At 35.0% G+C, this 14,156-nt stretch overlaps 1 protein-coding gene across 6 annotated transcripts in view; it reads right to left on the bottom strand.

The window, feature by feature from the left end:
* UBN2 (ubinuclein 2) overlaps nucleotides 1-14,156 on the bottom strand; it is a 79,428-nt gene that overhangs the window by 24,108 nt on the left and 41,164 nt on the right. For 5 of the 6 annotated variants that reach the window (XM_055591063.1, XM_055591060.1, XM_055591061.1 and 2 more), the window contains 7 exons: nucleotides 10,408-10,478; nucleotides 6,420-6,549; nucleotides 4,262-4,380; nucleotides 3,677-3,790; nucleotides 2,939-3,082; nucleotides 2,177-2,227; nucleotides 159-201 (listed from right to left, as the gene is read on the bottom strand). In XM_055591063.1, the coding sequence (XP_055447038.1) occupies nucleotides 159-201; nucleotides 2,177-2,227; nucleotides 2,939-3,082; nucleotides 3,677-3,790; nucleotides 4,262-4,380; nucleotides 6,420-6,549; nucleotides 10,408-10,478 (672 nt within the window). The remainder of the gene's footprint in view (nucleotides 1-158; nucleotides 202-2,176; nucleotides 2,228-2,938; nucleotides 3,083-3,676; nucleotides 3,791-4,261; nucleotides 4,381-6,419; nucleotides 6,550-10,407; nucleotides 10,479-14,156) is intronic. The other variant, XM_055591059.1, reaches the window with a different exon arrangement.

Here is a 14,156-nt window from a genome sequence, read left to right as displayed (position 1 = left end):
AAATACAATGGTTCCAGGATTTTTACAATGCTTGAAAATACCCATCTTAAGAGAACAGTACCTAAATCTATGCTAAATGCCATATAACCTTTTCATCATAAGAACGTATTTCAATAGTCACCAATTATCACTAACTAAAGATTTGGTTCAATACTTACCTTCACTTTGGGTTTAGGTGCAGGAATCACCTTTTTCTTTGCCCTAAGAGAAAAAAAGGAGGTTATCTCAATAGCAGTTAAGTCACTCATCAGGAAATTGTAACACATAATCTCATATGTAAGTATTCAGTTTATATGTGAATATACACCAATATTTTTACTAATCTCAATTAATTACAATAAAGGTCAAACCATTAGTAAAATGTAGATGATAAAATTTTTTTAATTAAATATAATTACTAAAAATAAAAATTAAAACTCAAAACAGGCTAATGAAGGTGACTAAAGGAGACTTATTTCAAAGAATTGGTAGGAATTTGTAATTATTTATAGAAAAGAGCTTCAAGGAACTTCAAGCTCAAATGAAACCATGCTAAGAGGTTATAAATGAGATACTATTTAAAAAACAAAACAAAAAAATCCTCAAGTTTTTTAAGAAAGTTATTTTTCACATAATAGTTCAAATAAAAAATTTCAAAGCTGACAGAAAAAGGGCAATAAAAAAATACCATGGATGCTTAGAACATTTGTGAACCAGTGAGAAAAAGTGAAAAGATTAAAAAACTCTTACAGGTTCTTCAGCACAAGAAAGTACTCATATGTTTGCTGAATAATTAAAGGGTTGTAAAGCTAAAACTGTCTGAATATTTCTGAACACTGTCTGAATATTTCTACTTCACTAAATTAAATTAACAAATGTCTTAATAAAAATTTTACAGTCAATCTACAACTTCATTAAGCTAACAGTAATATTCATGACTTTCAGGCCTACATTACCACACAGATTCCTACTTTCTGATACAAAACAAAACAAAAAGTTAGCCATAATAATGAGATTACTAAAAAAAAAAAAAAAAAAAAAAAAGGACAAAAAAATGAGGGAAAGGATCTATGTAAATTCTATGTAATTCTATGTTTTAGAATTAAATAAATAAATTATTTCTATACTTAAATTATAATGGGATTTTAGGACTATAGGGAAATTAAAGGCCTAGAATACTGACATAAATACACATAAGTGCATAAAAAAATACATTTATGCCGACCCTAGGATATGTAAACCACCTGCAACAAAGTAAACCTATAACAAATAAAACCAAACTACTCCAAATTTATACCCCAAAAAAACAAAAATAGCAAGACCTGAAAACCAAAACCAACTTCAATATATCTACGATAGTATACTAACGAAGTGTCCTTCCTAAAAGCTGTAAAAAAAATTCTATCTACTACAATTATATATAAGGAGAGGGGGAATTTTGTAACACTACCCAGATGTTATCCAGACCTCTTAATGGAGTACTGAACTAGAGCTGTTCAGTAACTTCTCAGTGACCTGCTAATTTTATATTTTATTAAATAACCCTTAACACTACACTTCTAGGCTATAGAGAAGGAGCCTTAACTTGTAACTAAAAATAGAATCCTTGTCAAGATAACCAGTATTCACCCAAAAATATAACCACAGAAAAACCTGCCTTTTTACTAGAGACCTTTCTTTAGTAATTACATCACTAATGAAAAGATCCACTTTGGGACAGAAGGAAGGACATGAAGAGTACATAAATCTTGTGGAATAAAACACTCTGCAAGGCAAGGCTAGGTAGGATATATACAGAACTGTAGTGGAAAGCAGGAGGCTAACAGATTACCTTTGTAGATGGTCATTAAGAGGAAAAGAAAAAGGATACAAAAGAACTGGAGGGCAGACTGTCCAGGAACAAAGGAAACCACTGAAGCCTTCCTATTTAAATGGCTTCTCACCACCAGATTTCAAGCCAATATGTTACATTATGGATTCAAGTTTTTGGAGACTAGCCTGAGAAGTTTTTTAATAGAGAAATGTGTCCTTAGGTCTAGAGAGTCAACAGTTAAAATGATTTTTTTTTAAAAGCTGTGTTAAGACAGATTGTATGTTTAAGTCCTATTTTACCTAGCATTTAATGAATATTTTGTTTTCTAAATATCATAATGTGAATAAAAATAAATGAAGAAATCTGGGGTCTGCATTTACTCACGGAGCAGAAGTAAGATGATTATGTACACTCCGACTTTCCTTAAAAAGCATTCTGGAAAAATTAAAAAAACACAGTTATTTTCCATAGCAGACAATAACAGAATAATCATTTTGTCATTTTAATCATTTGATACTCAATAGGCTACTACTTGCTATTTACCAAATAAAGACTTACAATGGTAAATTAAATAACCTGTATTATGCAAAATTTTATATTATCTCTTTATTTAAATCTTTTAACAGATTTCTGTTGATTTAAGATGAACACTTTAGGATGACAGGTTGAGACAACCAAGCCTATTGATTTTAACATTCTATATTTAACTCTTTAAACTGAGCTACCCTTAGTTTTTGAGATACCACTCTACACTGACTATATTTTCAATAGAACTAAGGCTGTGCCTCTTTTTTTGCAGTCTAAATCTTGTATTCAGTTACTTATCTTCAAGATACCCATATAAAGTCCCCCACCCAAAGTTCATAACCTTCTTGCCCGCTCCATCTTTCTCTATTAGGAAGATTTAGGTGCAACAAAGAAAAAGTGGTCGGTTAAAGAGAGTCACTTTTATGTGTATCTCTATGTCCATATGACTTTTTTCTTTTAAGTGAGTGAAGCTTTCAGAGTAGGCATCATCTGAGATGACTTACAGAATGTTAAACACACTAGGTTCTTAGGAAAACGAATGTAATGTGTGTGTATATATGTGTCTTTAACAACGGCAATAAGAGAGTAAAATAAAATCTAGGATGTCACATTTCTTACCTTGCCTGCATCCAGCCCTTAGGCCACAATGGTTTCACCTCTGTCTCCATAAAGGATTTAAGATAATCCTCAGCAGACTGGCTTTTATTTGGCTCTAACTCATAGCATCCCAATTTGATCTCAACAAGGTTACATAACAAAGTTCTAAACAGATTAAAAATATATATTTATATATAAATCTGACTGCAAATTGTAGAAAATTAAGCTTGAAACAGATTTTTTTTTAAAGCACACAAATCTGACAGCAATAATAAAGAATATTATCTGAAGAATTCAGAAGATGACATGAAGATAAATAATTTCTAACATACATCATTCAGTGCACTATAGCCAAATCCCCAGTATGAGATAATTCCCTTTGGTACCTTTAATCCAGGCACCAAAGTTTAAAAGGGGTAGTCCTACAACTAAACCCTCTACTCAGAGTACAGAAATACTGGTAAGAAAGATGACGCGTTACACAAACATATTGAGTACTTCACCTCTGAAACCAGTATGACTTACTCAATAATAAGACTGGTTTATGAAAAGTACTATATGAAAATAAAAGTGATAGAACTGTAAGGATATTAGAACCAAATTAATTTTTCTTGAATAAAATTTTCCTACACACTAACTTTTGGTTGCTTCTAATCGAGTTTTCCATTTACTATAGAGTCTTTTTTAATGAGAAACCGTAAACACTGTACTTCTGCATTATCTATTTGGTTGAAAGTGAAGGTTTTCGTTAAACCTTACCTAATAGTGTCATCCCAGTGGAATTTCTTCCTTGGTCCTATGACACGTTTCCCTGGTTTCTCCTCGTCATCTTCCTCGGACCCATTTTTTTCTCGTTCTTCATCTGTTTGAAACCTAAAAATGGAAAACATTTTATGCAGCAAAGTTTTAACCCAACATTGCTATAATATGCTCCTTGGATACTTGTTGAATTGCTTCGAAGACAGGGTAAATAAGGAATTTAACTTTCCACATAATACTTTGAATTTGAAGTGCATTATATAGCACTCTGGTAAATAAGATCTTCAAATTCTAATATAAAGGCATGAACACTTATCTTTTGGATCCAACTGCAACCAGTCAAGTAGGTCAACCTGTGAAATGTCTTACCAGTGTCAGCTTTAGCTTTGATCACACACATATACAACATCAAAAGATCTTTTGCCTTTTACCCCGAAGCAACTGAGTGGGAAGTGATTTGCCATTTAGAAAATATTCAATTATACCACTCTAGTGGTTTAGGTGGTTTTCTACCTAAGACCAATCCCTAACAGCAACAAGTATTTCTCAAGTGCAAAAGCCAGTCCAAATAGAAGAGGTACATACTTGGCACACTTAGCCTGATTACGAGCCTGGCAGTCCTCCTGGTATTTGAATAGCTGTTCAGGCATGACATTGCTGACAGCCAGTTTCAGCTTTTGCAGAGGTTCTCTTAAACGATCATCCTGAGGGAAAAAAAACTAAAAGTTTTTTCAAGCATATTTACATAGCCTATTTTGTAAGCAGATCCTCAAAAGATGAAATCTGGGTTTTAGATATTGATCACACAATTGAAATGTTAGCATACTCAAATACAGACATTTCTTCTACAATGCTGACTTTTCATAATGTACATTAGATATAAAATTAGGATAATCATACTTCTCAGACAGCCAAACAGAGTCCCAGTTTTTGCCTGTTCAGTTCAGTTTAGTTCAGTCATTCAGTCGTGTCCAATTCTTTGCGACCCCATGAACCGCGGCACACCAGGCCTCCCTGTCCATCACCAACTCCTGGAGTCCACCCAAACTCATGTCCACTGAGTCGATGATGCCATCCAACCATCTCATCCTCTGTCGTCCCCTTCTCCTCCTGCCCCCAATTTTTCCCAGCATCAGGGTCTTTTCCAATGAGTCAGCTTTTCGCATCAGGTGGCCAAAGTATTAGAGTTTCAGCTTCAACATCAGTCTTTCCAATGAACACCCAGGACTGATCTCCCTTGCGATGGACTGGTTGGATTTCCTTGCAGTCCAAGGGACTCTCAAGAGTCTCCTCCAACACCACCGTTCAAAAGCATCAATTCTTTGGCGCTCATCTTTCTTTATAGTCCAACTCTCACATCCATACATGACCACTGGAAAAACCATAGCCTAGACTAGACGGACCTTTGTTGGCAAAGTAATGTTTCTGCTTTGTAATACGCTGTCTAGGTTGGTCATAACTTTCCTTCCATTTGCCTGTTGCCTCAGCATAATTAATAGTGTTCAATTACATTCTTAAAAATACTCCATGTTTGGGCAGTAAATTATATGGACACTTTAACAGTAATAAAATGATTAAACAGAGACCAAAATCTAATAAAATAAAACACAAATATTACTAACAAGCATTTTACTTATTTCATGCATACTAATTAATATTGCAGCACACATGACAGTGTTTGCTATAAAATACCATTCTTAAAAATGCAAATCCTGTATCATGGTTTCTCGATGATCTTAAGAATCATATAGTTGAGACTACCTGCCTGGGAAAACGTCAAGTATCCATCAACAGTTAAATAAATAAATTAACTGAAATATATTCATATAATGGAACACTGTACACACAGCAGTAAAAATAAGAGTCCCACTACACGTAAAGACAGATAAACCTCAAATGCATAATGTTGAGTGTAAATTAGCAAGCTGAAGAAGAAAACAGACACTCTTTCTCCATTTATATGAAGGTCAAAAACATGCAAACCACATAATATGTTTAGGGATACAAAGGTACATAATTATACCACATGAAGAAAAGCAAGGGTTAGATAAATGTCTTCTTCCATAGTTAACATTCCACAGTCCAGGAAATCTGCAACCTCGAATAAATTTCATTTGTTCATTAACCTGCTTGAACTGAGAAAGAATTGAATTGTTTCTCAATTCAAAAGAACCATTTTATTAATGGAAGTATACAACCTGTAACACAGAATTCCATGCCAAAAGCAGAATTAGGGTCAAAAGGAGGGAAAGGACTTGGATCTGGCCCAGTGTATGGAAGAACTTCCTGATATTGTAATGAAACACTTAGAGGGGTTGTAGTGGAAAAGAACCTAGCAAAACACAGATGATCACAATGAATAACCTTTGAGTTTACATGCAACCCTGTGATTCTTTCCATTGGTCTTCATACCTGTGTGAGTGAGTATATCTATACAGGTCCATTTCAGGAATAAGAAAATTGAGTGACACATGTCAGATTATTTGTTGAGGATAAAGTTGTGTCACCTGTGGAATGAAGTTATTTACCTCATCCAGGAAGCATCAGAAAACATTATTTCTCACTGAAACTTATCAACTGTTGAAAAGCAATTGAATCGCAGGCCTTAAAAAGAACATTCTATGGTTATTAAATATATATACTATGACTATAAAGCAATTAATATGCAAAAGCAGCAAACAGAAACCAGTCTCCTTACAGGTTCTAAAACCCCAGATACAGTTGTTATTGTTCCTCCTCTTACCTGGACATTGAGATGTAACTTCTTCAGACGTTTTACCAGTGTTTCTTTATTGCATGGCACGAAAGCTTCAAGGTGGGAGTAGACACCACTACGAATGACAGGGCCTAGTTCCTGCAGCTGTAACTCAATGCTGACCAAAAACAATAACAAATATGTAGCAGAGAACTTCTTTTAGGTAGTAACAAACAGGCAAGGAGACAGAGGCAGATTCTTTTCTCATTTTATACTTCCCTGATTTCCCAGACAGCATTGTTCAAGTAAAAAAAAACAAAAAAACCAACATAAATAACAATGCTATAAAAAAATTTCAATGAATCTAGTTTAAGACTAGAATTTATAACCCTAAACAAGATAGCAAATAATTTGCTTTCTTTTTTTAAATTGAAATATAGCCATTTACGATACTGTGTTAGTTTCAGTTATACAGGAAAGTGATTTAGTTTTATATATATACTTCTTCAGATTCTTTTCCACTATAGGTTATTATGAGATATTTAATATAGTCCCCTGTGCTATACAGTATCTTTATCTATTTTATATATCATCATCATGTTAGTCACTCAGCTGTGTCTGACTCTTTGCAACTCCATGGACTGTAACCTGCCAGGCAAAGAATTCTCCTTGGGACTATAGCCAGCAAGGCATGGAATTCTCCAGGCAAGAATGCTGGAGTAGGTAGCCATTCCTTTCTCCAGGAGATTGTCCCAACCCAGTGACTGAACCCAGGTCTCCTGCACTGCAAGCATATTCTCTACCATACAACAGTGTATATCTGTTAACCCCTAAATTCCTGGAAATTCTCTGGTAGTCCAGTGGTTAGAACTCCATGCTTCCATTGCAGGGGGCAAAAGTTTGACCCCTGGTCGGGACCCTAACATCCCGCAAGCACACAACATGGCCAGAAAAAAAGTCCTTAACTCCTAATTTACTCCCCTTCCGTGCAAATAATTTTGGGGGGGGTCTTTTACTTTTAATTGGAGAATAACTGCTTTACAACATTATGTTGGTTTCTGTCGTACAACACTACCACATGAATCAGCTATAACCAAATAACTTCCTAATGACAGAGATAAAGTCTTCATTTTTGCATAAAGCACAGGAACTCCACTATTAACCAAAAACTCATTTCATCAAAGAGATTTCATAATTCCCCTCACCACTCTGCAGCCGCTATACTAGAGTTACAATTTCTGTAAGTTCTCAGAGTAAATTTTCCTTAAAGGTGTTTGAAAAAATTACAGATTCAGAAGAGGTTACACACACAGATCGTTTTATCCATCTTTTATTGGCCTTATTGTGCCTCCACTGCACAAACTAGGTATTTATTAGTTTATTCAATATATTCTAATTCTCCAGTTCCTAAAGGCTATTAAGCCAAATAGTTGCTTAAAAAAAAAAAAAGATTTTGTAACAGCCACCATATTCTTAGCAGGACAGGTCTATAATAAACAGTTGTTTCTTTAAGATGAAAGACATTATATCTGGCAGCTGCTACTGTAGAAAGGTGAGAACAGATTTTAATTTGAAGGCCAAGACCAAGCTGGGGCCCTTGGTAGCAAATTATGTCCAAATCATCATGTTCTTCTATAGGAGAAGGTGCTGACAGACTTAAATACTTTCACAAATGTAGGTGCATCCAAAGATTCAATTAACAGATTTTGGAGAAAAAAAGAAACCAGAATCCCTGCCAAATCAAATGTACCTAACACTTAAAATATACACTGCAATTTCAGAAACAATGAAATATGGAAAACTAACTATACGCCTTAGAATCGACAGTATAAAATTTTCAGTGTTAGAGAAGCCAACCCAATAAAGAAATAAATGAACAGAAGTTTAAGACCTACTAGAGCCAGAGGGTCAAATGCAGAGGAGGTACATATGGAAGATAATCACTATGGTCATGAGTTCTGTGTATAAACATTTGGTTAAATGTGGTTAGAACTTATTAAAAGTCTAGACTCTGAGTAGGAGGCATTTTAGGCTTGTCCCATCATAAAAGGTTAGTTAAAGCTGAAAATAAAATAGAAACTTCAAATAGTAAGAGATTCCAAGTAAGAACAGATTAAATCAATGACCTACTTATAAAAATTAGTGGTTTCCAAAGAGGGGGTAACTCAGAAAGCACTGACTCTGCTCCCAAGCCCCTATTAGGCAAAAATTAGAGAAAGAATTAACCCTAGAGGTTACTGACTGTATTGGTCTATCCCAAATAGATACAAATTCGTATGTGAGAGCAGTTTAAGTACACATCCCTCACATATATACTTTAATATTTTTTTCTAAGAATTCCAATCTTTTAGTATATGCTGCTGCTAAGTCACCTCAGTTGTGTCCAACACTGTGCGACCCCATAGAAGGCAGCCCACCAGGCTCCCCCGTCCCTAGGATTCTCCAGGCAAGAACACTGGAGTGGGTTGCCATTTCCTTCTCCAAAGCATGAAAGTGAAAAGTGTAAGTGAAGTCACTCAGTCGTGTCCGACTCTTAGCGACCCCATGGACTGCAGCCTACCAGGCTCCTCCGTCCATGGGATTTTCCAGGCAAGAGTACTGGAGTTGGGGTGCCATTACCTTCTCTGCTTTTAGTATATGGGGATGACTAAAATTTATCTGAAAAAATTCATGGAATTACTACCCCAAATAATCGTGTATCATATGCCCTTAGACAATCAACTCAGTACAGAGAAATAAGGGATTGTTTATTCAGGAAAGTGTAAGAAGACAAGAGAGGATAAGAAAGTTACTAAAAGGGAAAAAAATTCAAAGCCTGAACACTAAGGCTTGTAGAATTACAGGCACACTCTGTCACAGGAAAAAGACCTAATCTAGTAAACTTGGGCTATTAGGTAAAAAGAAAAAGAGCTAGTTAGATCCCTGATCCTGGAATCTGGGGCAGCTCTGATGATTAATGGTTACACTGGTTGTTGAATCTAAGGTTTAGAGGAGAGCTAGGTAAAAGGAGGTGGCACTGACAGGAAGCATTTGCAAGCAAACTGAGTAAATCTGAAAACCCCTGGCTAAAATAAATAACAGGAACAAGAAATTCCTCTGTCTCCATGCTAGCAGCATACTAGGTTATGTGTTTTATGAGTCCATGGGACCAAAAAGATTTTTTTAAGTGCTTCAGGAAAAAGAGAGAATGCATTAATTAAAATAGTTATCAAAACCAGTAAACCAACTCATCCTTTACATCTCATGAGAAACTATCTCCATTATGCATTTAAAAGACAGGAATCACAGTATTGGAAACATTGCCTCGTTTCTATATATATATGATGCTACTAAACCACCAAAAGTAGGCATACATTATTTTCATCAGAAAGGAATTTACTGCTTTCCCCAGGACCACTTCTCTTTTGCCCATTCCTGCCTGTAGCCAATTATATACTCAATTTCTGGAACCATGGTCAAAATTTATAAGCCAATAGGTTTATAAATACAGCTTATTTGACCACAATCTTAGAACCTGCAATTTCATTAACATCAAATTCTACCTAAGGGTGAAGATTATCACTAATTTAAATATTCTTTGCATCATACAGCAGCTTTTACCCTTTCCTTTCCAACTGAACATCTGTCTTCTCTACACTGCCTCCACTCTATCCCATAACAATGATTCTTCGTTAAACCATACTTTCCATTTGGATATAAAATGTTTGTGTGAATTTAATGTAAACAATCAGAGATGTCTCAAAAAGATATCTTCACATAACATGACAAAGACTGCATTTAAAAGTAGGATAACATTCAACCCATACAGTGGTCACTTGCTCTGGCGGTTTTCACATTGGAAGCTTTGATTATCCTAAGGGGTCACTGTACACAGACACATAGTTTTGCTAAGAAACTTAATCACACATGTCGTGAGGCCAAAAGGAAAGAGCTAAGGCCTGAGACTAACCAAGCAAGCAGCATCTGCACCTCAAAGGTCTATAATATTTCTCAAAGAATTCTTACATTTTTTTAATCAAAGAAGAAAATTACTTACTCCAGAAGAATATTATTCATATCCTGTGTAAAGAATTTTTTCCTTCCTTCTTCATCAAAAAGTTTGGCAGCCTACAGAAACACAAGATTGTCAATATAATTCTCAATAAACACATTTGTTTCCATATCTATTTACTTTAGAATAAGCTCCTTGAGGGCGGGGCTAAGATTAGTTTCACTTCACATCCCAACTATTACCTGGCATGACAGGCAATTAAAGGGTGCTAAAACAAAATTTAGCATACATAACATTCTTTCCTAATTTTATGTCTGTATTTCATTTTTCTGAATTTTCCCAAATTCAATAAGTTTTACATATAAGATTTTTTAGTGCTATGGGTGTCTTGCGTATTTTGAATATCTGTTAATTTTATTAATTCTTTCTGTTATCTCCAAGATAACAGAAAGCAGCTGTCTCACTTTTTACTAGACAATATTGTCTAACAATATGTCTGATATTCTATATACTGTACACATTACCATGTTTAATCTTCGTAATAGCCAATGACACTGGTATTATAGCTCCCATTTTACAAACAAGGAACCTAAATCTTACAGAAATTACGTGATATGCCCCCAAATCACACTGCAAGTGGTGGATCCAAGAGTCAGACCAGAAGCTTTCTGACTTCAACTATATAACACTGTGACTCTGTACAAAGATACTCAGCTTCTGCAGCCGGTCTGTGAAGTGAAAGTCACTCAGTCATGTCCGACTCTTTGCGACCCCATGGACTATACAGTCCATGGAATTCTCCAGGCTAGAATACTGGAGTGGGTAACCTTTCCCTTCTCCAGGGCATCTTCCCGAGCCAGGGATTGAACCAAGATCTCCCCTATTGCAGGCGGATTCTTTACCATCTGAGCCACAAGGGAAGCCCTGCAGCCAGTCTGGGTTCCACTTAATTACTAACAATGAAAAAACTGGCCATGGTCATTACCAAGGAATAAGCAAAAATCAATTCAACGAGGATAAGAATGGTATTTTCATCACTGTGTCTCTTAACCAGTTTACCAGAAACAAAGAGTATGCAAGCCAATACACTACCATAAGTAAAATTTACTGGGGAAATCACAAAAGACAGTTTATCTTAAGACACCCAAGATGTAAAACATCCTGATCCAATAATCTGAGCAAGAAATATGCTGACTCTGTCAACTCTGTTGATAATTTTACACTGTTTGACGACCTCAAATGCTATAAATAGATGAAGACCATTTTGGGGATGTGCCTCAGCATTTCTTAGAAAGGAGGAAGACTGGGTATGTGTAGGGAGAAGAAATATAGGAAGAAAGCCAGAATGAAAACTAAACTTTCAAGAGGCTGAACAGTGGAAGAATGTTACAAAGCGAGAAAAGAGCTACAAGAATAAAGTCCTTATAAGACAGAGGTGAGCACTGTAGGCAATGATGAATCCTTACTTCCTGAGGAAAAATACCATGTCCTATTTGAAAGAGAAAAATATGGAGAATTTATAGATACTAGCAAATGAAATGAATCTTCTTACTGATCACTTCCTAAGAGGTTAGGAAGTAGCTGTTTCAGTCCTGCCATGGCTACTACAGAGAGAGTTTTAGTATATGAGATATGACAGCACTTGACAAAACTGAAGCACACTCACCGCTAATCAGTTTTGTTTATTCAGTGGGAAAGAATGGCACACAACACAGTGGGCAGAGTGCAAGTTATATAAAGCTTGATGGGCCTCCCTTTCAATTCTGACTTTGCATCACGGCTTAGCCACTTCCACTCAGGGCACTGTCTCCTCAACAGTAAGTGGGGTTAATAAGTAATTAATAAATTAATAAGTAATTAATTACTTATTAATAATAAGTAATTATTATTAATTACATGTTGAAAAACCTAGATTACATCCCTAGCACTTTTATATTTAAACCATCAAAGAAACTGAAGATTTTAGGGGCCATATGGGATAGGAAAAAGCACATACCTTGGAGTTAGGTGAACCCTTGTGTTTAAATTAGGGCTCCACCACTTACTAGTTGTGGGGCCTGACCAAGCTACTTAATCTACCTCCACTTAAGTTTGTTAACCATAAAAAGGAAACAATACCTATACTTCATACACTGGTTAAGAAGATTAAATAAAAAAAACTATATGATGATAAGCACAGAAAATAGCAAGAGTAAAAAACAAAAGAGGGGGAGGGAATAAAACAGAATATAAAAGAAAATCACAGAATAAAGATTATGTCATTATCATTGTAACAGCTGTAGGTAAGATAAAATCTTAAAGAGAATCTTAAACAAACAAACTCAAAAAAGAGCTAAAATGAAGGGAAATGATGGGAAAAGCTATTCCATGCAAAAATAAAGAGAAAAGAATCCACAGTAAAATCAGACAATACTGAATTTGCGTTAAGAAACATTAATAGCACAGACAGGGCCATCTTCAAATGATACACATCACAACAGAGACCTAGCCAGCAAGAACCGTATGGGCCAACAAACAACACAGCATAGACATAAAGCAAAAATTACGGTAATACAAGCCATAAGCTAAAAAACACTGGCAATGAGATACTTGAACACACTTCTGTAAGTCCTGAACTAACAAATTACCTTAAAATAAGTAAAAATTTTAGGGAATTTAATAAGCGATGAGCTCAGAAGAAATGCTAAAGAACAAAAAATAGAAAAAAAATAAAACTGATAATTAAAATCCATGAGTCACCTGTTGGAAAAATTAGATAGATCTCTTGCTCCCCTAATCAGATACTTAAAATTTAGAAAGAGTTAAGAGAAATAAATACAACATGGAGATGATTAATAAATTTACAATGTGATTTAAATGGCTACTATAACCCTAGAAGAAACAAGTTATAGAATATACTTCTGTTAACAATTATTTTTTATTATTTAATAATTTTTAATAATAACAATAATTATTTTTAATAACAACATATTTGCAAATGCATGAAATAAAATCCAGAAAAATAAGTAGTTTAACTTATTTTTAAATTAAAATTTAAATTTAAATTTTGGGTTGTCCCATACTGGTGGTGGAAAATGTCTGATTATCGGGCATGTTTCCCTCCCTAAGTGAAAAATACAACTTATATTGAATATATAACTTCTGTAATCAGGGGAAAAAAAATAAAAAAGGACTAAAAACATGGCATGGGTTTAGACAAACATGCCAAAGGAGTAACAAAAAGGGGGGGAGGGGGCATTTTAAGCTATGTTTGGAACATTTTAAGTCAAAATAATATCTCCCTGAGATTAAAGGAAAAAGTGTACTCACATACCTGAATCTGCAGCTCAACAAAGATTATGTATCCAAGTCAATTGGCAGAGGAATCTACTATGAAATGCAAAAAGCTCAACTCTTAAAAGTTTGTCTAGTGAGAACACAATGTGTGCTTACTAAAGCTGATTAGTGGGTCAGGACTAGCTGGTAAAATCAACTGTAGAATAATTAGTCAACATAGTTGGACCAAGTTCAGGTACACTTATTTGTTCCTACCTTCCCTGTATTTTCTTTACCAGGCTATGTAAGCCAATAAAAATTATATTTATGAAAATTATACAGAAAAATAAGATGAAGTGAGGTAATAAAACAGTGAACTGTATCCATGTCATGTGTACATTTGTGTTCAATCACTTCCAACTCTGCAATGCCCTGGACTGTAGCCCACCAGGTGCCTCTGTCTATGGTATTTTCCAGGCAAGAATACTGGAATGGGTTGCCATTCCCATGTTATAACTATACTTAAAAAAGCCTATGCA

Source organism: Bubalus kerabau, chromosome 8 (genome assembly GCF_029407905.1).
Source record: "Bubalus kerabau isolate K-KA32 ecotype Philippines breed swamp buffalo chromosome 8, PCC_UOA_SB_1v2, whole genome shotgun sequence".
Lineage (NCBI taxonomy): Eukaryota > Metazoa > Chordata > Mammalia > Artiodactyla > Bovidae > Bubalus > Bubalus kerabau.
This window is presented reverse-complemented; position numbering and strand designations above follow the sequence as displayed.